The 25,983-nt window shown below is 43.2% G+C and overlaps 1 protein-coding gene across 1 annotated transcript; it reads left to right on the top strand.

Annotated features, from left to right (window-relative positions):
- The first annotated feature begins 345 nt into the window (after positions 1-345).
- Positions 346-25,472, top strand: egln1a (egl-9 family hypoxia-inducible factor 1a). The gene is made up of 5 exons (XM_010737802.3): positions 346-1,413; positions 17,182-17,301; positions 24,505-24,641; positions 24,730-24,797; positions 24,894-25,472. The coding sequence occupies exons 1-5, from the start codon at positions 682-684 to the stop codon at positions 24,947-24,949; spliced, it is 1,113 nt and encodes a 370-aa protein (XP_010736104.2). The 5' UTR covers positions 346-681; the 3' UTR covers positions 24,950-25,472.
- Positions 25,473-25,983: the final 511 nt, after the last annotated feature.

The raw sequence follows: 25,983 nt of genomic DNA, 5'->3' as shown, positions 1-25,983 counted from the left end.
TAGAATGTATGAGAATAAGTAAAGATAAGAACATACAATAAAGTAAATATATATGTAAATATACTAAATAAAAGAATAAAGTAGCATAAAATTGAAATGCTCAAGTGCAATATTCAATATTCAAATCATTATAGAGAATAATCACTGAGGCTGCACGACTGGAGCCGACCTGTCTAGTCAAGTTGACATACATTACTATGTTATTGATTGGCCAGAGGCGGACTTTATCATACACGGACACGGACAAGCTCCCTGTTGACCTGCGGTGACATCGATTATTTATTTCCACGTGTTTAGCGCTGACACTTGTCTGTCCGACAGTCAGTGAAGGCCTCTGGAGAGGGGACGGTGCTTTGCGTGTGTGACGTCACGGCAGGCTGGCCCACAGAGAGGCTGGCTGAGCGCACACCGAGCGGCGCCATGCACTGCCCTCGGACCGACAGCTAGCGAGCAGAAATGCCTCCCGAAAAGCTCAGCCCGGCGTACACGTTGTCGTATTTTTTCACTTATACAAGATGTGACTAGAGAGTGTGACGAAATGGCGATGTATTGAGTGTTACTTTTCCGTCTCGCGCGGTGTAGCGTGGCAGAGACAGTGGATCGTTTCCAAAGTTGTCGGTTAGCTGGGCGCGTGTAAAGGATCGGACTTAAAGGCGCAGCGCACCCGCTGTAGCAGCAAACATGGAGAAGCAGCAACAGCAACAGCAGCAGCAGCAACAGAGCGATTTGGAAAGAGACCGACAGTACTGTGAACTTTGTGGGAAAATGGAGAACCTCCTCAAGTGTGGCAGGTGCCGGAGCTCCTTCTACTGCAGCAAGGAGCACCAGAAACAGCACTGGAAGAAACACAAGCTCATATGTAAGGAGGCGGAGAAGGGGCAGCTTCCCAAAGAGAAGCCCGAGGAGACTCCGTCGGGGAGCGACCAGGATACGGAGCAGCACCGAGAAAAGATAAGCCCCGAGCAGGCGGACAGCGCGTCTGTACCACAAACCACAAACACAGAAGCACCACCTGAGGTCGGCGACAAACAGGGAGAGGACCCGTCCTCCAACGACACCTCCAAACCTAACGGACAAACTAGCTCATCCCCTCAGAAACTTGCCACGGAATACATAGTCCCCTGTATGGACAAGCACGGTATCTGTGTGGTGGACAACTTTTTAGGACAAGAGATTGGACAGGGCATTTTGGAGGATGTCAAAGCCCTTCACAAAACGGGCAAATTCACAGACGGACAGCTAGTCAGTCAAAAAAGCGACTCCACTAAAGACATCCGAGGTGACAAAATCACGTGGATAGAGGGACGAGAGGCCGGCTGCGAGAAGATCCGCTTCCTAATGGGTCGCATGGACGACCTGATTAGACATTGTAACGGCAAACTGGGAAACTACACAATCAATGGAAGGACGAAAGTAAGTGTCTCAGCAGGTGGAAACACACAGGCAACAATGAATCCAGTGTTGTGCGTGCTTTAAAGCCAATGGTTTGCAGTGCGTAGCACCTGTCAAGCAACGCTGTGGGTTAAAAAACCCAAAGGTACTACATGGGAACACACCAAAACTAAGTTTTGCAGCTGTATGAGTGTTGCATGCATTTCAGACACAATATCTTGGTCCTCTGTCACGCCAGCTCAATGCCCTGAGTCAGAAAGGTGTATTATTTCTTCAATACTAGGTATTAAGCATGGAAGAGTTCCTGCTTTTGCTGTAATGCAACTGCAGGTACATGACACACACACACAGAGGTGTTACATCTGGACTATGAGTCATTGCTCGACTTAAGACAAAAAAACAAACAAGATAAATTAACATGTGCTGCTTCCTTTCTCCAGGGATCAGACTAGGATATGACTGAATGCGTACAGGGTGCATTACTTTTGCAACAGCAGGGTCTGCGCTCAACTTTCAGCTTAAAACGAATGCAGGTGTAAAATCCCACCGTCAGGGCGGGAGGTTGTAATGTTCAGGTTTTGTCGTAACCCTTTTAGAGAGGTGACTCAACTGTTTAGTGTCAAGCTTCAGTGTGAGAGGCGTTTATGATAATCGGTGAATACTCAGATAGAAAGTGGCGTGGACAGATGTTGAATCAACACCCGTCTGAAACCGAATCTGAACGTTATATCCTTCATGACAGCAGGATTTATCACAGGGCTGATGGGCTCAATTAATTGTGTGATTCATAAAATGAAAAAAAGAAAAGAGAGAAAACTAAAAGCCTTTCACATTTTCTAAATCCCAAGTTGACGTCTTCAGTTTGTTCACAAAAGAAAGCAAAAGCAGCAAATCTCCACGTTTGAGGAACTGCAACCAGGGAGATTTTCTCCTTAATCATTCTATGGTTTCAGCCCTACAGCATTAGTGTTAGCTACTGTACGTCTACCTCATCAACTTTCAACTGAGCGTTTACCTGCAGCAAGCGTGGGCATAATGACCCGGCTGGACTGTATAACACACTCCATATCATACAGTGCTATTGGACACATGCTGCTGATAAATATACGTGCACAGAAACAAGGAAAGTGCACATGTGAGATGACGCAGTTGTGCTTTCATTCTTCTGAGAGTAAAACAGGATGTGAGTGTGTGAAGGTGGAGGAACGTGGCCATCTCAGGCTGTATGAAGCCTTAACTGTGCTGACCAGTCACCCACAGGGAGGCTGTTCTGTAGCTGACTGCAGCCTCTGACCTCGCTGTGGAGAGGCGGCAAACTAAAAGAGTTTTGCTGCAGTGATGAAATCAGTTCAGTATTCTCTCTCTCTCTCTCTCTCTCTCTCTCTCTCTCTCTCTCTCTCTCTCTCTCTCTCACACTCTCACACACACAGTAGGTAAGACAGGGCATTCCTACAGTATGTTCACTAGAAAATGTGCATGTTTCAAGGTTGCGAAGGAGAGGAAACTGTGGGCAGCTTCTGTTTCACTGAGGTGTGTTTTCTAAGAAAACGTCTCAAGTGATGTTTTTTTTTTCCTTAGACAATAAGCAAGTTGTCCCTCTGTGCACCTTAGCAATCACTTCTGTTACCGTACTGCTGTGTGCTGTGTTTTTTTTAAAGAAAGTGACCTACGTCAGCTCGCAGCAATGTCAGCCTTCCTCCAGCGTGGCTGCTGGGTCGTGCGTCACCTGCGACTCTTCCTTTTAAACCGGATCTGGGCATCGTGACCTTGTGACATGAGACTGACCCACGAGCTGCTCTCAGCCTCCCCCCCCCCCCTCGTCTCCTGAGGGAAATACTCTGAAGGAGGCTTATCGCTGTTTCATTGAATTGAAGTTAGGTTGAAATCTTGTTCCCGTGCAAACCATTTTATTAGGTACGCCAAGATAAAAATTAATGCAGTCCCATGTCATGAAGGTCATAGTCATCAGTTTTTGTAGAGACTGTTTTAGTGAGTTGGAGGCTGCAGTTTGTTTGTATATATTAATAAGTAAAGACTAGCTATTAAAACACCTGTCAGTATAACACAATCAAACTGCAGCCTTTATAATGATCGTAAAGTTGAACCCCACACCTCTTTGTTATGGTTTGAACAAAGACTGAATGTGAAAACTTTCACAAAGGTACAATTTATTGCAGGACTGTTGACGTTAATAACCTGAAGCGTCTGTCATATCTCAGGTAACTTTCCCGCAAGGTCTTTTGCTTCAATTTTAGGGGATTGTTTTTATTTTTATTTGTTTTATTTCACCAGGACGTCCGTTGAGATTGAAATCTGTTTTTCAAAGGTGACCTGGCCAAGACAGCACACAGTTCACCAGTTACAGTATAAATAGAAATAAAACACATTATTTAAAATGGTTCAAACTTAATGTGCCCTTAATTTTTAATTTAGTGTTTCTACATTTTCTTAATAACTTTTGTTTCATTTGTTGTGTAAAGATAAAAGACAGGCTGGGATATGCAGTCTTTTGAAGATCTCCATGGCTTTGACACATGAGACACGGTGAGTGTAGAAGGTCAGTGTAGAGAGCATTAAAGTCAGACCCTAAAGGATCAGCACATAAAAAAACAATACTCCCAGCGGTGAAAGCACATACGCCGGATTGAAGCCTGTGGCCTTCGCTTGCTATAGGTACTCTGTTTTCTGAGCCGGCACTCGGCTCTGATTGTCGTCAACTGTTATTTTTAGACAGCACCTCCTGTCCAGTTGTGTTTTTTTCCCCTCGCTGGTTCTTAGTAGACGTTTAAAAGTTTTCAGAAACTCACTAGTTGAGTGAGTTGTCTGATTGTGCTGTGGATCCACACAGCTGGCCAATCTCAGTCAAACTCTGTGGAGAACTTGACTTCCTCACCCACTGCCCTAGTTGCCTTTGGCAAACACACGCCTGGACTGTGACCAGCAAAAATCAGCATGACTTGCACAAATGGAAGGCTGCCAGTATCAATGGCTCAAAGGGATACAACACAATGTAAGCACAATTGACATTGGGAGAGATAGAGGAAAAAGATTTTGCCCAAATAGTTGTTTAATGTCATTGTTCCCATTTCCCCTTTTTCACTTGATAACATTGTGGGAAGTCGCAGGCAGCAGGACGTGTTTGTTTCTCCACAGCTCCAGCACGTCGAAGGCTCGCTGATGCCATTATAGCATTATCAGGGAACACAGCAGCAACATGATTGTCCCACCACTGACTTACTGATCCCCACTGAATGTTTGTATGTCCAGCATGTTAAAACAGACAGCTTACTAAGTCAAGGCTGCATTCTAAACATTCTTACTGCCGTTAAGGGCTTGCATGTGTACATGTTGAACACTGTTGTGAAGCTTAGTATAGAATCAAATACTGGACTTAGATATGCTATTGTTTGGCCCTCAGGGACAGGGCTCCTGCCAATATAATGCAGTCCAATACAATAGTCAGACAGTATACTCACTCTAATAAGACAACACTGCACACATTTAGATGGTATCTGCCTGCCTCAAACACAAATCTCCAAGACAACAAAACAAAAGAACATGCATAGGAGGATACATTTTTAATAAATGGAACAATACATTTAGATTAGTATGGCATGTCGCCAGATCCCTTCATAATTACAAAGACAGAAAAAAAAATACAAAAATAGTAAAGACTCTCCACCAGTGGCTTAGATTAATGTATATTAATAATACCCCAAATATTCCCCAGCTTCTCAGTTGTGAGGATTTTATGGTTTTCTTTGTATTATGCTATAGGAAATTAATTAACAAATTGATAAATAATTTTTCTTTATTGTTGAGAGCATATTGTTCAGAGCGTCTGTGGACGTGTGCTTACACAGGGAAGTTGACCGTTGACCTAAATCTTAAAACTCTATAGAGTAAGTAGGCTAGAGGAAGTCATGTGGTGGTAGCAGTGGCGGCCCTCTGTGCCTTGGAGCCGACTGTACATTATCCTATAGGCCGTGTGAGACGATTGTTCTTTCCGCCTACAGTACCAGCATACACCTTTTTCTTGCTTATTGTTTTTCCATCACGCAGTAAACAATGAATGTAATCATTTTGGAGTTAGGCGTCATGGAGCATAAGCTTACATGGGAGCACTTCTTTCCAGAGCCTCCTTGTAATCAATTTGTGAGTTTCTAATGAGGCTCCTAATACCTTTTTAATTATTAGAATGCATCTGTGCGACCTATCAGACAAATTGATGTTGTTAGTTGGGTGTGACTTGCTGTATGGTTGTAATACGTTTAGGATTACTTAATTAACTCCGAGCACATGTTTATCTCTCCCTTTACTATGCTGTGACTGTTCTGAGCAGGACTTGGCTGTGATCCAAGTGGAGCTTTGAGAAAGAGGTCTTCTGTTTTTGACGGTTCACAGCTGTAGAGCTGAAGATGGGGAAGATTTGTGGAGGGTAGTAAGGTGATCACGATACCAGCGAAAAAGATGCACAAAGCTACCTGCACATCGAACACACTGAGGACCATTTGCAGTGTTTCCCACAGAATGACAGACAGACAAGCTGGGGTGGGTTTTATTTTTCATTTGAATGCATGACCATATTTCTCGTGTCACCATTTTAATCCTCCATCTTATATCCGTGTTTGCTCACAAACTGCGCTGCGCTTTCCTCACACCCACACACCTACATAATTTTCTCTTACTGCTCACACACACCCGCTCGGCCGTGAAGACAAAATTCAGATTTTGGATTTCGTAGCAGCAGGTGAGCGCGCGCAGAGGGCGAGGCTTGTTGTCAATGATGTAGTCGATCCAAACAATCGTGGTACCAAATGACGTCAGCACCAACCAGGTGTGTTCACTTTGGTCCGTGTGTGTAAAATACATGTTGTGTTCACATCTTCAACATAATACCAGATAGCATCTCTCTCACTGTGTGATTGTCAGCAGACCGCACCGCAGATTGTCTACTAGTTCATCGTTTACAGATGGCGTCAGTCCAATTGTTTTTTTTTTTTATATAACTTTGGTACTTTAGATACTTTTTAATGTGTAAATAACAAAGAACATGTAGTATTGAAAAAGTATTAAGTACTTAAATAAAAACAGTTGTAACATAGTTTATAGTGTTCATGACAGTTTAATGCATCAGTTCAATACAAAAACATTTTGCCACTTTGATGAAGTATAATTGTACCTGTCCCTCAATACAGAATAAGAGGCAGCTATATGCTGATGGTTTATATAGAGCTTTTATAGTTACCTGTCTGTAGTACTTGACTGTTTCTATTCAGTTTTTTTAGCTGATATTTCTTGCTGTGCTCAATCTTCAACCACTGGCAACAAGAAAGTATCAGTGACTGATCCAATTACAGAATGAGCTCTTGGCTCCCACACAGGCACGGCGGAGTCCAAGTGCACAAAACAGACACAGTACTGTAGATATGTGTCCCATGTTGTAGTTATCCGCACAGTGCTGTAGACACCACCTAACTGACTGCAGGACAGTTTTTGAACGGAAAGTTTTGATCTCATGCTCTCAGATTGTGCCCCAGAATTCTGCCATCGTCATCGTCGCAGCCTGTCATATGCGATTCACCAGTGATGACTGGTAGAAAGTAGAAACAGTAGGCCCGAGTGTATTCCTGGTAAAGCTGCTTTAAGCAGAACAAAAAGTGTAGCCTATGTGTTTATCTTTTGTTTGTCAATGGGTGATAACAGCCGAGTGTACTAAAACACTACTGGGCCGTAGACTTTACACAACCCCCTTCAGAGTATTTGCAGACTGATACCAGAAACATGTTGAGAGTGAAGGGTAGTGCCGCTGCTGTATACGTCCCTCTATTGTTCACCATCGACAGTAAAGAAGAAAAGAATAAACTAGGTCATTACTTTAAACAGGGATTTCCTCTGGACGCAGCACCACTGTCTGACAGATAAAACAGTGAGCCACCCAGGGCTAGGGCCCAAACCGTCTTGGTTCCCACACTCCCCTGCACTGCAAGGTCTCCATCCCGACTGTTTGTACTCATGTTTGGATAAGCATCTCTTCTGTGAAGTGAGCAGACCCCTCACAGCTTTTTCCTTTTTCGCTCCACCCCAGTTCATGGCTCACACCAATCACATCACAGTGATCAGTGTATCCGTCCAAGTGATTAGGTCAACGCAACGTTTAAATAATCATAAATTCCAGGGTGTTGTTTAGCTCAGTCGGTAGAACATCCACCCCATGTACAAAGGAAGCACAGGGTTCGAATCCTACATGTCGTTCCCCATCTCTCTCCCCCCACATTTCCTGTCACTCTTCAGCTGTCTCTATACAATAAAGCTCAAAAAAGAAAGAAAAAAATCTTTAAATATTCATAAATTCTGTTTTTTGACAGCACGACTTCCATCTTACATAATCGCAGCAGTGATGTCCAATTTTTAGGAGAAATGTCTGGTCAAGTTCGGTCTCAGGCTCCCTCCTCTGTGCTCTTTCAGCTATACTAATACTCTAATACTAATAGAATTGAATATATTATATGTATAGAAAGAAAATTCATGTCAGTGGAACAAAATCATAGATACAATAATACAACCACATAAAATAGCGCAACAGCTAAAAATAAAATTATGAGATAAGTGTTATATAGTAAAATAATTAATATTTACTTTTATATTAATCCAGTCACATGGAGTGGCCTCTATGCAAGTGAGTCAGGAGGTGATGAAGGTTTGACTAACCGCTCAAAGCACTTCATGTCTTAATAATGGTTGAGGTGAGCCCCACTGGACATTCTAGATAAACAGTGCCGCTGACACTTTATTATTATTATTATTATTATTATTATTATTATTATTATTATTATATATTCAGTCATTCTATTTGTCAGTCAGCATAAACTTAAACAAACTATTTTGATTGTGCTTATCAGCCTTTTGGTCAACATTCTTGATTTTGTCTTAATTTAATTACTCATGAAGAAGATAACATACAATCTACAGGTCATAATGATAATGAATTGAAACTGAATTAAGTTAGAATTAAATTAAATAGATAAAAATAAAATGATTTGTGTCTAAAACAGCACATTTAAAAAATGAAAAACATTTCTTTAACCTCTCACGTCTCTCTGGAAATGGGCGATAAGAAATGGTTTTGAAGCACGCCCCGTCTGTCTGGTTAAATTCCTTTTCACCCACATGAGAGACAACAGGACTGTTTCTTCATTTGCACACCACTTGGCTCAGCTTTATAAAACCATTTATATTATGGAATTTTCATTATTTATGACTCTGTGGCGATCATGACAAAACTGCAGGAGTACCACAAATAGCTCTATGAAGCCGCAGGTTCTCTCTTGGCTCCACCGAATCATTCACGCTCGCGCATTTTTCTTCTACCTGCAACTGTAAACATGCGGTAGAGTTTGACATTTTGGGCAAGCGGTGGAATGCCTTCGCAGCCAGCCGTGGTAGACATCAAAAACACTAATAGTGTAAAAATGATCCGATGGGAGTTGGCCTTGAGTTATTGTGCATGCCTGCTGAGCGGCATTTTTTTCTGCTGCTTTTTCCACTGACTGCACTTTTAACAGAAGGTGCTGTGTTCTAACATGTAACGAGGTGTCTTTTACATAGTTACTGTTATTCAGTATTAATACTGCTTAATGATCTTAACTCAATCAACTCAGTTATGTAATATAAGCTTTTGGTTTACATTTGGTTTTACTTCAATAGAACACGACATCTTGAAGTGAACTGGGAATACATGAAGAAAAATAGTAAGTGTGTGTGTTAGTTTACAGTTAATCAGCAGGTCTAACCTCAAATAAATAATGGTAATCTTGCTTGTTTTTGCAGATGTTTGATTAATTTGAGTTGAATGGCAGTTGTCTGAGTCAAATTGATGAGGAAGAAAAATAAACAGTAGCACATGACTTTCATGGAACAGATTAGTCTCTGCCACAAAGAGCGATCCTCCATCTATAATCTCCACCTCACATATAAAGGGATTAAGTCAACTTTTTTTTTCTTCAATTATAGACTTTTTGAATTGTTGTAGATGGCCAGCAAAAGCGGATTACAGTCAAGAATATTACTGTGATCTCAGATTATATAAATGGCATTTTGAATATTAATATAGCAGCTATGTGAGGATGAAGTAATGGTATCATGAGCAGAGTATGAAGTTGCACTGTGTGTGTCTGTGTGTGTTATAATCCAAGCTTCTCTGCTTTTAACTGAGCCGGACCAGCCACACATGCATGTTGATCTGAGTCCCTCCCTGTGAAGCTGCTGACTTTGAGGACAGAGATATGCCGCCCTTTTCTTTTCCCACCTAACTCTGACAAATCAACGTTCTAGAAATTTTGTTTCTGTCAAGTTGTTTTTTTTTTTTTTAAGTTTATAAAATGAGTCTGGTGGCTGGAGATAACAGCTGTTTCTGATTAAACAAATAGGATTTTATGCTTTAACAAAAAAGTCCATTGCTGTTGGGACTTTCCATTGTGCTGTCAGACACACGCAATAACAACCTGAACCTGTGGCAAAAATTTGCACTTCTAGTGGACGTATGGTCTAAAATGATGGATGCCCATTTTGTGGCTGCTGACTGAGGTATACAACCAGAATAATTGTAAATCTAACTCAGTGAATTAATGGTTTGTTTCAACCAAACCCCAGTTGATGATGGACGTTGTGGACAACAGTGGAAAGACAAGCATAGTTTTGGTGAGTTTAAATTTATGTTCATTATGTGTTTTTGGTGATGTACGAAGTAAAATTTCTGTTTTTGTCAATACAGTCTGATGTGGTCGTGCCTAGATGGTGTTGATGGTCTTGAGATATGCAGGCGTTGTTTCCACTTTTGGGATTGCTGAATTTTGAAGCACATCTGCTGCTGGAGAAAACAAAGACACAAGTCTACATATCACGGTGGTGATTGTGTTGGATGAATGGATATCACATTGGACTTTTAACATGGTGCATGTACCGCATGAAACACTAAGTTGATGTTGATTATATTTTCTTACATGACTTGTATTTGCGGTTTTCAGGTGCAGTTTGGTTTGCTTTAGTCACCAAAACTCTTTGGTCTAGGTTTATGAAAACATCATGGTTTGGGTTGAAATATTAAGTCAACAGAACATGAACAGCGACTTTTCAAGAGATTGCCTTGAAAATGAACTTCTCACACATGCAGAAACATCAGCTACAAAGTCAGTGAGTAGAGATTACATTTTCTCTGCCAGTATCATTCCTTTATTAGCTATATCACTGACACTGAAATGACTCTTTAATGTTCCACTTGACTCATGGTGTTCATGACGTTATGATGCTCACTTAATATGCATCTGTAGCATCTCATTCAGCCCTACTGGCGGCTCCTCTAATCTAGTTTGATGACCTCCGCTTCTCGCTCACTCATTCTTTGCCTGTAAATGCCAGTCGGCCTCCGAAGGCATGGAATGTAAATAAGCAGCATGACGAGCAAGGTCAACCTCTTAATGAGTGCCACAGAGGAACGCGGAAGAATGAGCGGCTGACAAGAAGAAAGGATAAAGCTCAGAGGTGAAGATGACAAGGAAGGAAAGCTGGTATTTCTTCATTTTATATATGAAATGATTCTGTTTTGTGAGAACTATATCACATCTGTAGTTTGTGATGGTGCAGTCGGAGAGAGTGTAGACTGGAATACATGTCTTATAGTGGAGAATCAGTGTTTTTCCACTACATTTTTGCCAGTACAAACTGCTCCTCTCTGGTGCTGCGTGTGCTACTGCTGCATATTGCATTTTCAAGGCTTTAGCTCCGAGCTATCTGCAGTTCAGTGACTGAGAATGTGAAATTTTTAAAAACAGTGCCTCTTCTACCGTTAGTCAGCTTGCTGGGTCATCGTGACCAGATCACATGAATGACATCAGCACTTCTTTTTTTTGTGCACCATGAATGTGATATGTTTTTCTACGTATATATTATATATATTTCCACTTTATTTAGCTTTCATTCTTATCTTTTGTTTTACTGTAAACCACACTCTGCTACTCTGTTTTAATACTTTCTAATGAGATTTTGTGCCCGTTGGCTAAATGGCATATTCATCAGGAAAAAAAACTCTCTTATTAACTGTTATGAGAATTTCTTAGAGCGACCCTTTAGTAAGGAAAGGAAAGTTTAATTTAATTTATCATTCTTATACAAGAAGGAGTGTTTAACAGTGCAACACACATGAGGGGTTATAGAGAAAAAGGCTCCCTGTGGAGCAGTTGGTTCTTATACAATCGATAATGGGCTGGCCTAACCTCTGCATATACAGCATCTAAACGTTTTTCTTAAGTCCCTTAATCAGTAGTCAGCATATCCCCAATCTAAATGTCACCTCTCTGACCTGTCTCTGACCCTTGTTCTGTTCTGGACTTCTTCTATTTATACATTGACCTGAACTTTACCTTACCCTGCCAGCCTTAGCAACAAAGTCATATTAGAGAAGTGAAAACAGAACATTTGAGGAGTAGGAACTCACGTACACATCATATGATTTAAGACATCTGAAACACAGTATAAACCTAATTTCTATAACATCAACAAATTGAAATTGTATATTTTAGTAGGATCCTACTTTGCATGCTCACAGGTGCATTATTGAACATGTTAATCTTCCCCGCAGCAGATGAAGCTGTATAGCATTTCAACAGCTGTCCAGTCTGAAGAAATGAAAGGCGAAACTGCTGTGTCCGAGTTTTTGCCATGTGCCAAGACTCTCACACCTTCAGTCAGCCCGCACACACACGCACACACACACCCAACCCTCGCACGTCTGAATCCGCACAAACACACTTTTCCTAGCAGGGACTGTTTACCCATCTCCAGCCTTGCAGCGTGAGCCAAGCAGTTAAAGGGTGGGAGGGGTGACACAGCCGAGGATCAGCCAACCTTCCTCACGCTCTGCACGTAGCACAACCATTAAAATACTGCTCCCGCTGGAGGGAGGCCAGGAGTCAAAGTTTACAGCAGTTCAGTTCAGTCTTCTCCTCTGCTCTGCTTTCTCTGTCTGTGTCCCTCTCACCCTCCCTTTTTACACACACACACAGAAAAGCCTTACTGTATTGCCTTTTTACTGACAGGAAACTCTTTGTCAGTTTGCGTGCCCCTCACCCGCCTTGAATTCCCAGCAGTCACCCCCCCCTCCCCTTTTTAAGAAAAAAACAAAAAAAATCGATAAAGTAGTTTGTCAGTCTGTGGAGCCGGAACAAGACTCCCCGCCCCCTCCTCGTCTTTATGTTGGAGTTTTGTTGTTTTTTTGGCTTTGAAGGCCCTGATATTGTGCATTCCAGCGGTAACCTGCATCACTCAAAAGATGTGAGCACAATGTGGACTGATGCAAGCGACTATGGTGAGATGCGCAAGAAAATAACATTCAAACATATGTGTGATGCAGAATTATTTTTTTTTTAATTCTCACTCAGCGTCGCAAGATTTTGCACGTACAGATTTTCAGTGCACGATATAAGCAGGCTTGCATAATCTCAGTTTGCCGATTCTGTTCAATTCTTTGAAGTCTAACTATTTTGAAATATGGCACATCCTATCTTTTCTCCTCGGTCAGGATAGCTTTTCAAGATTAGAGAATTTCGCATCATTTCACTTGGCATGAGACGAAGTGAAGGAGTTTAGTCTGCTGCAAGTGTTTATAATAATGTTGCTATGGTTTATGTTGATCCAAGTGCATGCAAGAATGCGGAGGAACTCGCCTTTTGTTTGCCATATCACTGCTTAGACATGGTGTATGAGGGCTGCATCTGCCCTCTGCATTTATGCACGTTCGCCGCTCACCTTGGCTCTTCTTTCAAGTCACAAAACACGCAGTTGCATTGTCTCCCACAAGAGTTGGTTGTGATTTCCAGTGCTTATGGTCTGGTTATCTGATGCGCTGTATGCTGTTTGATATCACAGGCAGTGTAACAATGTTTGAAGATGATTAAGGTGGATGGATTTATTTGTTGTTGAAGTCTTATTTCTAGCGTCTCTGTCACAGTCCTCCCAGCAGTGTGCAAGTCACCACTTGTGTGCGTCTTATTCCAGAGAGACTTTCAGTGCTGTATGAGTGTGTTCGCTCGCTGTTTACAACAAGAAGTTTACAAGAGCTCATAGGGGTTCAACTGCCAACACCCAAGCAGATCATGCAAGTCTTAATAGAGCAGGAAAAGGCAAGGGGAAGCTGACGCGCAGCACGATATCTCCGGTTTATTTCCTCGCTAGTTTAAGGTTTATAATGAGGCAGCTGTGTTGTCAGCGGCCACAGCTTGCATCAGTCTTGCTGCAGGTGAGACAAGAACAATGTGATCTGACCATGCCAAGACCATCTACTGCATCCACATCACAGGCCAATAAAAGCAACCAGCTGCTCCCACAGGTTCTCTTTCATAATATTTCGCTCGATGTCTCACTATGGGATGCACGCCCCCGCTGCAGACCTCAGAAGCATTAATCTCATTACGCCAATCCTGATTGGCTGGTGAAACGTGTCCGGACGGCACCACGTCATTCAAACACCTCTTCTCACTCGGAGCGTATCTCGTGTCCTTGGCTAGCTAGCTAAACTGTCCACAGACGGATCTTATTTAGCTTCTGTCGCCGGGCGCTACCTAGCCTTGGAGATTTTCTGTTTCTTCGGTCACTCAGTGCTTTCCTCGCCCCACCACGGCCAGGTCAGCATTGTTCTCGACGCCTCACCACGGCTGTTCGAGTGCCGAGTGTTAGCACACCAGTTAATTTCTCGGCTTTTTCACAGTTAGCACACCAGCTAACTTCCTCGACGCCTCACCACGGCTGTTCGAGTACCGAGCATTAGCACACCAGCTAATCTCTCGGTTTCTTCAGAGTTAGCACACCAGTTAACTTCCTCAATTCCTTGCCTGCACACCAGCTCGCAAGGAATGGAGGCTAAAACCCCTCACACCAGAGGGCACGGAGACTCTGGGGCCCGTCCCTGTCGCTGTGGGAACAAGATATCGAGCAGAGATCCACACCAGGTCTGCTCGAGCTGCCTGCTGCAACATACCCGGCTAGCTATCGAAGTCCCCGGCTCGTGTCAACACTGTGCGGTGTTCACGAACAAGAGTCTCCGCAGACGGCTAGCCCACCAGGCTAGCTTGTCTGGACCCCTATCTCCCTTCAGACGGCGCAGCCGTCGAGGACGAAGAGGAGAAGGGGGCTGTTGCGGTGGAACCGGAGGCTAGCGCCAGCTGGGGCTCCCAGCTTGACCTGGCCGCGGACCCCCCGCATGAGGAAGACGTCCTGGTACTGGACTATGGGGAAGATTAAGTTGACGCCTCGGGCCTCCTCATATCAGAGGACGACGACATCTTCATGACGCCGGCCCGGGCTACCCAGCCCGCGGCCTCCGTCGCCTCTCGGGATGGAGATGAGGGCAGCACACCAGCTTCTCCTCTCCCTAGCTCGGACATGCTCGACGTGTGCAAACGCGCTGCTGCCCGGCTAGCCATCCCCTGGCCCACTGTCGTAGCTGAGACCACCAGGTCCCGCTACGAGGGGAAGAAATTGCCCTTGGCCAAGAGCGCGACGAAGCAACTTCTCCCCGTCTTCCCAGAGCTGCTGGATGAGGTGGCGCGCTCATGGAGAGACCGCCCTTACAGCAGCAGGAGCCCGATCTCCGGGGCCTCATCCCTCGACTGTGAGGCGATGGAGAGCCTGGGTCTGCTCCGCATGCCTCCGATGGAGCCACTCGTTGCGGCCCACCTTCACCCGCGGCCGTCAGCGGTGTCCTCCAGGAACCCCAGTCTGCCGTCCAAGTCTGACCGTTTTCAGTCGGCCCTGACTGAAAAGGCGTATAAGACGGTGGCGCTTTCAGCCAGAGTGCTCAATGTCCTCTCCCTGCTCATGGCTTATCAGGCTGAGTTATGTGAGGATTTTGTGCAAACTCAGGACCCAGCTGCGTGGGAGGAGATACCGGTCATCACAGACCTGTGTCTCCGTGTCCAACGCTGTGCGGTCCGGGCCACGGGAAAAGCGCTGGGGACTATGGTTCTGCAGGAACGAGCGTGGTGGCTCAACCTCGCCAACCTATCAGACAGAGAGAAGGAGGACGACCTGGACATGCCCATTGTCCCGGAGGGGATTTTTGGCTCCGCGTTGGACTCGATGCAACGGCGGTGTGAAGCCAAAAAGAAGGAGGATGAAGCTCTCCGGCTTTGCCTCCCTCGAAAGCCCCCTGCTCCCTCTCCACCTGCGCCGCGCAAGAGCTTTGCGCAGACGGCCTCCCAGGTTTCGCAGTTTAAAATGCCTAAACACTGGCAGGCTGTCTACAACCAGGCCAGGAAGAAGAAGAGAGCGGCCTGACCACCCCTCTCTTCGCCGGTGATGCAGCTGGACGTTCCCCGTTCTCCAGCTCCACCCGTTTGGCTTTCGAGCGTGCACCTGGAGGCCCACCACGCCCCCATCTACCGGCTGCCACGGACCGTGCCAGAGCAAACCGGGAGAAACGGACATTTGAAGGCGGAGGGTTCAGCAGTTGCCCCTCTCTCATGTCCACAAGCACGCACGCTCACACAAATGTTCGAAAATAAAATAAAATGTGTCCCGCTGTCGCACCCAGGCCGATGGCCGAGGGCGCAGCTAACAAAAGCCAAATGTGTCAAAATAAACAGCGCGGTGGTGTCATCCGCTGTCCCCCCTCGGCAGAGAGCCACAGCTTTCCCCGGGGCAGGGGCTGCTATCGCAGGGAGGGGGGGCGGTCTTCCACCCGCACCCAGAGCGCCTGGCTCTGTGGGCTTGGCCCCTGAGTGGCTAAATCTGTCATGATTTCCACTATACAAAGTGCTCGAGCTTCCTCCACTAGGTCTCTGTATGACTGTAAGTGGAGAGTGTTTGAGGGGAGGTGTCACAGAAATGGCCACATTCCCTTTCAGTGTCCAGTAGGAGTGATATTGTCATTCTTGCAGGACCTGATTGACAAACGAAAAGCCTTCTCCACGATTAAAGTGTACTGTGCACCCGCTGGTTTGCAGCCACCTGTGGGTCTGCGGGTGCACTTGACTCGTGGCTTGGCCGCATCCTGGGTCTTATTCAGGGGAGTTTCTGTTCAGGACATCTGTGCTGCGGCGAGTTGGTCCTCGCCACTCACTTTTGTCCGTTTCTATATGCTGGACGTTTCCGCTCCGTGCGTGGCATGAGCGGTTTTGCTGTCCTGATAGGAACACAGTACTTTTCCCTGTGGGTTGGTGGACGCTAGATAAGCTTGTCTGGCAATACAGGAGCAACCACATCCCATAGTGAGACATCGAGCGAAATATTATGAAAGAGAACTTTAGGTTATTTACATAACCCCGGTTCTCTGAGTAATATGAGTGAGATGTCTCACCAGACAACCCTTCTTGCTTGGGCGAGTGAGAAGAGGTGCTTATCTTGAATGACGTGGTGCCGTCCGCATGGGCTATTTAAGGTAGGTGGTACTACCTGGAGCAGACGGACACGTTTCACCAGCCAATCAGGATCGGCGTAATGAGATTAATGCTTCTGAGGTCTGCAGCAGGGGCGTGCATCCCATAGTGAGACATCGAGCGAAATATTACTCAGAGAACCGGGGTTATGTAAATAACCTAAAGTTCTGACTGGATGCACGCCGGCACCAACACGCACAATTTGAACGCAACATTGACCGTTTCTTCTGTGTTCGTGCTGTACTTCCGTTGACTTGTTTAATTACACGTAGGTGATCTAGACATTGCATGTGTACATTTGTGCTTTCGTCACAGTCTATCTCCTTTGACTAATCAAGCTTTTTCATCTTCCTCTCTTAAGGCAATGGTGGCGTGTTACCCTGGAAACGGAACAGGATACGTGCGCCATGTGGATAACCCGAACGGCGATGGACGGTGTGTCACATGCATATATTACCTTAATAAAGATTGGACTGCCAAGGTGAGTGAAGTGTGCCAGGATATCCGTTCGATGTCAAGTGCTAAATTATTTTGAATTTAAACTTTATTTAATTGTCTTGTCTGATTGATTTGAAATCTGACGTTACCATCAAACAAAAATATTAGCAAAAAGCTCATGTGTCTAGTCCTTACATTGCACTTGGACCTTCAGTCTTAATGACAAGTCAGCATAGATCTCGAAAAAGTAGCAGAGTCATCACACTCCATCCTGCTTTATTCCACACCCAGCAGAGCTGGCAGTAGAGGTTACGTGTCAGTACGTGCTGTTCAGCCGATCTCTCCATTTATAATCCCATTAAAACCCAGAGAATCCTACTAATCCTGCCACACCCAATCAGGAAGAAGAACCCACCCCCATGTCACCATCCAGACGTCTATTGTTCCTCCTGCAGGAAGGTTGATTCACAGACAAAAGGGAGATTTAGATGTTGCTACAGTAGATCATTACTTACATCATGGCTGAAGAGTGCTACAGATGAATCCATTAAGCATTTCAAATATTTCTGTTGTTTTGATGAACTTTATTTATATAAATAGCCCTTCTGTCACTGACAGTATTGCCCTATGTGGCAGAGCTTACTCACCTGACCCATGTGTGACAGGAATGCATTCAGTCACAGTGCAGATTCAATCATTTTAAAAAATATTTCCAGCTCAGCAGGTGTCATGGTGGGACACTCAAACCACTTAATTCATGCATGCAAATGAGTAGAACACAATAGCAGTCTACCATATTTTCCACTATATATTTAAAGGATGTCAAAGATATTATTATATTTGTTTAACCCCTAAATTCCACCGGGTGAAGCTGTGATGTGTTCCAGCTGCACGATGATTGGAAGGTAAGAAAAATGTAAAGGTAAAAAAAAACAAATCTGAATAAATTAACAAAATATGGTGGGCAAAATGCTGCGCCTCTGAAATGCAGCTATGAAGCTGCTTTGAGAACTGACTAAAACAGTGCCTTCGGAAGTATTCCTGTGTATGTCCATCCAACATCAATACAAAACTGCATTACATCATTCATTTCATTAAATGATATTGTCCATAGCCCTGGCAACTGATTTATTTTGCACTATGTGTATCTGTAGTTAACTGAGAGCTGCCACAGCAAGCTAGTATTGCTGAAATGGCATCCAGTATAGCATCACAGCTGTATCAGAAAGGTGCGCAGGGGAATTCAATAACCTAATTGCAACCCTTACCAATGTTAATGTGAGGGGATGAGTTCAGTATTTAAAGGCACGTCACTGCCAAAATGCAGCTGCTAGCCTGCTGCTAACGCTCCAGCTGCTCCTCCCTGACTGACCGGACAGCGACCTGTACCTTCAGTTCCTGCTGCCACACTAAGTTAGCATACTTAGCATAGTTTATTGCTACAAATTAGTTTTTATCTCACAACTCCACATTTTTGTCACACTGCAAAATGTTTAGCGGTAAGCGTTAGTGGGCGAGTCGTTAAGGAACTCACCTCTTGAATATGAGACAGATAAACAGGATGCTGCACACCAGGAAGTAACAACAGACCGAGAGCAGCAATTGTGAAAGGATGTCTTTTATGCTTCTCTGAGGGCATCACAAGACTTAGAAATTAGGTTTATTGGTAAAATGTGCATTTTTCATCTTTGTCCAATACATAAATGACACAAGAACAGTTTAAATAGTTAATCTAAACTAATATTACAAGAGTTTTATCCAAATTAAACACAAAACGCCACTTTTAATGTGCACTGCTTTCTCAAAATTATTCAGCCCCCTGAATAGAATCCCTCATAAGAGCACACATTTGAAAATGAGGTGTTGTCTGAAGCACGTCTGATGTAAATAATCAAGGGCTTTATTAGTTAAATCAGGTGTGCTTGAGATACAACACATCAAATTCCTGGGCTGGGGTTTATTGATGGTGATGTTTGATTGCGTGTTAGAGATATGGCTAAGTCCAGAGAATTGTTCAAAAAGTTGAAAATAATACAAAAAGAAAATGAAAATGTATTGAATGTTCCTAGAGATGCAGTTTGAAGCATAGTTCACAAGTTTAAGGTTACACTACCTGGATGTGGCAGAAACCAGATTCCTGAAGAGGCATCTGGTCAAAAACACTCCAGTGACGGCAAAAGACCTACAACAAGTCTTGGGGGCAGCAGGCAATGAAGTTTAAGTTTGTACAGTAAGGTGCATACTAAACGCTGAAGGGCTCCATGCCCAGACACAAAGACCTACACCACTACTGACCTAAAAGTCAGCTCCAATATGCTCAAAAACATGTAAATAAGAAGTTTTACGATTCTGTTCTGTGAAGAAATGAAACAAAACTGGAACTTTTCAGGCCTATCGCTCAGTGTCATGTCTGGAGGAAGACAAATGAAGAATGTCCTGAATAGAACACCCTGACTACAGTGAAGCATGGCAGAGGGCAAGATGGATTCAGTCAAGTATCATGAAACACTAGGAGAAAATGTCATGCCATCTGTGAGGAAGCTGAAGCTTGGGTGTCATTGGACCTTCCAACAGGACAATAATCCTAAGTGTACGTCAAAGACCACCAAGGCTTAGTTAGAGAGGAAGTCCCGGAAGATTTTAGAGTAGCCGTCACAGTTGCCTGACTTGAACCCCATCAAAAAAGGCCACTCAAACCCAAGAACATTAGTGAACTGGAGGCCACTGCCCATGAGGAATGGGCTAAGATTCCTCAGGAAAAAAGCTTGTGTCTGGCTATGCTTCACGTTTGCAGCAGGTCATATCAGCAAATTGGTACTCTACTAAGTACTACAGATGCTAGTTGTGAAGGGGTTGAATAATTTTGAAACTGCAGTAGTCATTAAAAGTGGCATTTTGTGTTGAATTTGGACAAAACTTGTAATATTTCTTTTTGAGCTATTTAAATTGTTCTTGTTTGATTTGTTTATTGCGAACAACTGAAAGCTTGAAATTCTTGTCTATAAATAATTTTGATTGCAACTGTAAGTAGACGGTAGATTGTCTTTCAGACTTCCTCACATACTTGACCTCCAGACCTGCATATGAAAATTATGTAATTACAGGAAGCTGTTTGCCTCTGGATGCTAGTTTGTGATAGAATGCAGGCAGTGACTAAGCAGTAAACATATTCTGACCATTATTTGCTGTCATCAAACAAATACTAAGGAAAGTTGAATGTATAGGTATTGGGGAACTGTCTTCTGCCATGGGAGAGTAGACAAGTTAACATCATGTCCCGGTCGACCAGCTTTAACCTTTGACTTTGGTTCCTCTTTGTTGATTCTGTTGTTTGTTTTGCATTTGTTATCACAAGTTTCAAGATGATTTCCCTTGACATATTACACAACCGGCATCAAGCAGTGGTTAGTATCTCACAGCAAGTAGATTCTGTTTTCAAACCCATCAGCCAGCTGGGGCCTTTCTTGGACTGGGGAATTTGTGGCTGGGACCTTTCTGTTAGGAGATATGATGTTCCCCTGCTTCAGCTTCCTCCCACAATCCAAAAACATGCAGGATTCTAATTTGTCCATAGGTTAATGCATGAATATGAGTGTGAAGGTTGTTTGTCTCTGTGTATGAGCCCTGTGATGAACTAGCTACCTGTTGGAGGTGTACCCAGCCTCTTGCCCAGCTCTCACCTCAGCTGGGATGGGCTCCAGCCTAGTCATGGAAAATGAATGAATGAATGTAGCCAGAATAAGTGGGTCTAACCCATTTTTGTTGCAGTGTCGCATTAAATCACCTTAAGTTTTTGTTGATGTGTTTACTAAATCCTTTCCTGTTGATGCTACATCAGATGGGTCGTGCTGTCCCTCTGTTAATTAACTAGTCTGCTGCATATAGGTGTCATGTTAGCTGTATGTATGCTGTAAATCAGAGAATCAAGAGATACCCAATTCTCTGTTATATTTGTAAACCCCCTGAAAATCTGTGTGTGGTACATCATGTACTTCACTAATGCATGACCAGTCAGAACTTTTAAATGTTCTCTGTGCACCCATGAGATGAAAATAAAAGAAACAAGCTGTGCTGGTGGGTGGAAAACTACATGGTGCAAGCACAAATCAGAGTGGAACAAAAGTAGACACTGAAAATACTCCAATGCTTTCTGTTCCAAGCATAGACTGTATAAAGCTGTGTCATGTCATGTGTTATGTCATGTCATGTTGCCTTCACAGCCATGGAGATTGCCGCTCGGTACGGTACAGATTCTATGCAAAGTATTGTTTAGGATTTAAACTGCACCAGAAAAAAAACGTATTCAGTATTTGAATATATAGGATAGGATGGAGTGACTGGTACTATTTTGAGAAACACTGCACCAGAAAAAAAAAATGGAATAAAATGCTGTATGTTGTGATGCCAAAGTGCTGTACAGTAACATTTTTCTGCAAGATGCATAATATCCATCCATCTATTTTCTAAACTGCTCAATGTGCTCAAGGGTTGCAGGGGGCTGGAGTGTTTCCCAGCATGCATTAAAGGAGCGACACAGACTGGTCACCAGTCTATCACAGCCTGTAGAGACGCGTCAACACATTCAAACCACTCGAGTGCAGTGTTCAGCAACTAGTAAAGATCATTCCCGTCATTCCAGCTTCAACATGAACTCATGACATGGATCAAATTAACGATGGTAACATTATTTTTTACAGATAACATTCACCAACAGTTTGACACTAAAAGTGTCAATTGAGATGATGCCAGTATGGGAAATTTTGTTTTGTGATTGATAAACATTCTTACTGGTATGTGTGGGTGCATCATGTGACTTCCTGTGAAAAGTTCTCTCAGCGGGCATGTGGGTGTCAGGTTTGGCTAGATTTTATTTGTTTAACCTGGACAGGGTATCAGACATCAGAAACATCTACACCCATAGAAACAAAACTCTCAAACGATCATGATATGATGATGACATTTCACCACCCAAAGGTTCTGTGTGAGGGCAGTGATACTTTGTAGAACCTTCACACTATACTACTACTCAAATAAAGTTACTTGTATATGAATACTTGCTTGTCTTCCAGAAGAGGTGCATGTGATGCTTAAGATTTTAGTGCACTTCAGAGAATCAGAGAGTTTGCTGGTGTGACTTTGTTGAAGCATGTGAGCTCAGAGAGGCAGAGTGGATCTGAACCAGGGAGCTGACCCGGAACTAATAAGATGGAGCACTTAGTAAAACTGCCGTGATCGACAGTATGTAAATAGGGAGAGAACAAAGGGTCAAATTAGCAAGGGGGGCAAGAGGCAGGAAGGACACACATTTGGCATATCACAAGATCAAGGGGCTTCACTCAGACTCAGTCACTTGATTAGCAAGTCTACACAATGCCAAATGCGTGTTGTTTTTATTAAGGACAAGTGGGTAGAATTTAATGGCATTTAGCGGTGTAGATGCAGTTCCCTCCACTCCCCCACCCGCTCCAACAGCAAAGAAAAGAAACTATGGTGGCTGCAAGATGCAAAAACTGGAAAATCTAGAGCCAGTGTTAAGTTTGTCTCCGTTCCACACATGACACTTCAATATGGTGGAAGTCCTATAGCACCTGTAGACATAAAAGGCTCGATTTAAGGTTTAAAAAACATTGGTCAAAGATGATTATACACTAATAAAAACAGTTATGCATATTATATTCAATTTCTGCCATATTCATATTCCATATTCTTCCCTAAATCTGACTTTAATTTCACATTAAATGTATTTGTTGAAATTGTTTGTAAATTATACTTGACACTCAGCTACTGTGGTCAAAGTGTGGTTTAATATTAGAGTGAACAGTCGATGAGCAGCTACTTCATCAGAAATCCAACGGAACAACACATATTGTATCTGTTTACAGTGCAGCCAGACAAACAGTTGCTTTAATAAAAAAGTCTAACTGTATAAATGTGATCTGGTTTCATGCTGCACATGACACACATGCTTTTCCACCCAACCAGACACAGAAACAGGAGTTTATTATCTTGTTGGAGAGTTGGAGGTTCAGCTGCCTGTGTCTTGCATCATTACCATTGCATTTCCTGTGGCTTCTTCACAATAAAAGACGCCATGTGTTTTGTCAGTTGAGTGCTTCTAACCAGCAGCAGTACAACATGTTGCATTAGTGATAACTTGATCCAACTCTGGCTGTAGAGGAGTGAACAGGAGAGAGTGAGGCTGATACCAGTTAGATGATAAACAAGAATGGTGGACTGTAAATGAACAATGAACATTTGATAAGAATTAATTGTTGAAAATAGATTGAATAATTATTGCAGGCACCCACATGTCTAAAGGACTAACTTTAAAAGATTAAAAATAAATACGGTCTGCATCACAGATCAATAGAATCAGAAAGAATTTCTACTTTATTGAAGTGTTTACATCTGTACATCATGCATGGCCCAACCCATTTTGGGTTACAGCATAGTTTGACACATCCACAGTTTGCTTCAGCATCTTGATGTAGATGAGAAGGTTGTGTCCTGCGGGGAGAGGGTCATCCTGCGTTCACTCTACTCCATACACACATCACATACAGGCCTGTACTCTGAATGTCACCACCAGTGTGGGCATACGTGCAGTCAAACAATTAAAATCAGTCATGTGTGGCAGAAAAAAAAACATTTCTCCTGTCTTCTTTGACCCTATTGTGCTTTATTTAGGTTTGTCACACCACCGGTATTCCCCCTCATTCAAAGTAGTCTAAATGGAAATAGCATTACTCTTCCAACAAAGGGTGTGAACTTTTTCTTTCTGCTAGTTTGCGTGTGAAGAGAGGGGCCTATCATATCAGCTATGTGAGAGTTTAAGCGGCACGCTTGCAGCAATCTGCTTTTTCACTCCCCAGGTCCTTTATCCAGCCAGAGCAGTTTTCCTGTGAGTTATTCTTCCTATCCCTCCACAGGAAAGCCGCCCCCCGCTGCTGCTTCCGATCCTGAGCTTTCCTCCTAGCCCTTGGAGTCGGACAACCCTTAACATTGTCGTGATCATTTGAAAAGCCTCACACGAGATATATTTAAAAGGATGTTTTGTATTGGTGATAAATGCCATTATTAAGGGACATCTCATTTGAATGTTTACCTTTTTAACGTGGATGGAATCAAACCCGCAAATGTGATCACTTAGTGTTTGCTTCCTACAGCCTCTTTTTACCTTCCTGCTATTGCTTTGTCCTGATTTGTATACATAACAGGGTTGTTTCTTCTTGTTCTGCTCTTCCAGGAACATGGTGGCCTTCTTCGAATCTTCCCAGAAGGAAAGGCCCAGTTTGCTGACATAGAGCCTAAATTTGACCGTCTGCTGCTGTTCTGGTCGGACAGGCGAAACCCTCACGAGGTTCAGCCCGCCTTCGCCACCAGGTCAGCGTCCAAGTCCGTCTACCACACACACACACACACTTGCATTATCAGGTGTGTTTCGCGGTGACTTATTGTTCTGTCTCCACAGGTATGCCATCACAGTGTGGTATTTTGACGCAGATGAGCGAGCCAGAGCTAAAGAAAAGTACTTAACAGGTGAGATTTGACATAGAAACCGCACAATCCTGTTTCTATTGTTTCTTCTGCCCTCTAACATCACTGCTTATTTGTTTGTGTTTCCTTTGTGCGCAGGTGCAGGAGAAAAAGGAGTAAAGGTTGAACTCGACAAATCATCAGATCCCAGCTAGTGGGAAAACCGCGCTCCACTACAAACAACCATTAAGTGCTCTGTCCTAAGAAAGTGGCCTATAGAGAGCATGTGTGTGTTTTACATGGCAAAACGGCAGACTTTTTGCTCGACTGGGTGGAAGATCCATGCTTATGGAGACAAAAACAAATACACAGTGATTTCTGTTCATTTACAGCAAATCTGGGCTACCCAGCAGACCTTGAATGTCACAACATTGTACTGAAAGGGATTGTATGGATTGTTTTTGTTTTCTTTTCACCTCTTTGGTGGCAAGCGCTTACGTTACATTTTCAAAAAAAAAAAATCACTTCAAACTGATCACTCAGAGAATCGACATCTTTGGCATATTTGTTTTTGCAGGTAATTCCTTAAAGGTACAGTGTTCTGCATATGCTTTATGTGTTATGCTTTTCACATGGAATCAGCTGTTATAAGCTACTGTATGGCAAAAATGTGCTTGAGTTTGCAATAATATGAGGAATGATCTGAATTAAAAACACCCTTTTTCTGACAGAAATGCATTGGTCTTAGTTTGAATTCATTTATTTGCATACATTTAGATGCTAACTGTCCTGTTTGTGGTCTTGTTCTATCTATTTTCTCTAAATTGTGGATTAAGGACACACTGCAGTGTGTTATCTGCTCCCTATCCTGGCCTGTTTGCAGTATATGCAGTCTCATGCTGCCCTCTGCAGCCGTACAGTGTATTACAGCTAATATATTTCTTTTATTTTCTGGACCTGAAAATAAATATGATTCAAAATTTACCCATTTAGTGAGCTTTACCTCTGTGAAAACTCCACCTTACGTCAGTGACTACTGACTGTAAATAACATAATGAGACCAGAATATTACACTATGGCGCTGATTTGGATATTATTTAAATTTTAGTATACTGATCAAATAATAAATAACACTATCAATAAGTTAAATGATAGCATAAATTGATTTTTCTAGGGTTATCTAATGTTCTGCACTATGTACCAGAGTTGCCTATTTGTTTTCAGTCTTTCAGTTTTATATTTACGCTCT

Source organism: Larimichthys crocea, chromosome III, assembly GCF_000972845.2.
Source record: "Larimichthys crocea isolate SSNF chromosome III, L_crocea_2.0, whole genome shotgun sequence".
NCBI lineage: Eukaryota > Metazoa > Chordata > Actinopteri > Sciaenidae > Larimichthys > Larimichthys crocea.
Note: the sequence above shows the minus strand (reverse complement) of the source record. Positions and strands in the feature narration are given on the sequence as shown.

Bases quoted from the DNA above. Each gene is read 5' to 3' on its own strand.
- egln1a (XM_010737802.3), top strand. From the start codon at position 682: ATGGAGAAGCAGCAACAGCAACAGCAGCAGCAGCAACAGAGCGATTTG. The intron at 24,642-24,729 runs GTCAGCGTCCAA...CTGTCTCCACAG, and splicing joins CAGCCCGCCTTCGCCACCAG to GTATGCCATCACAGTGTGGT. The intron at 24,798-24,893 runs GTGAGATTTGAC...CTTTGTGCGCAG, and splicing joins TAAAGAAAAGTACTTAACAG to GTGCAGGAGAAAAAGGAGTA.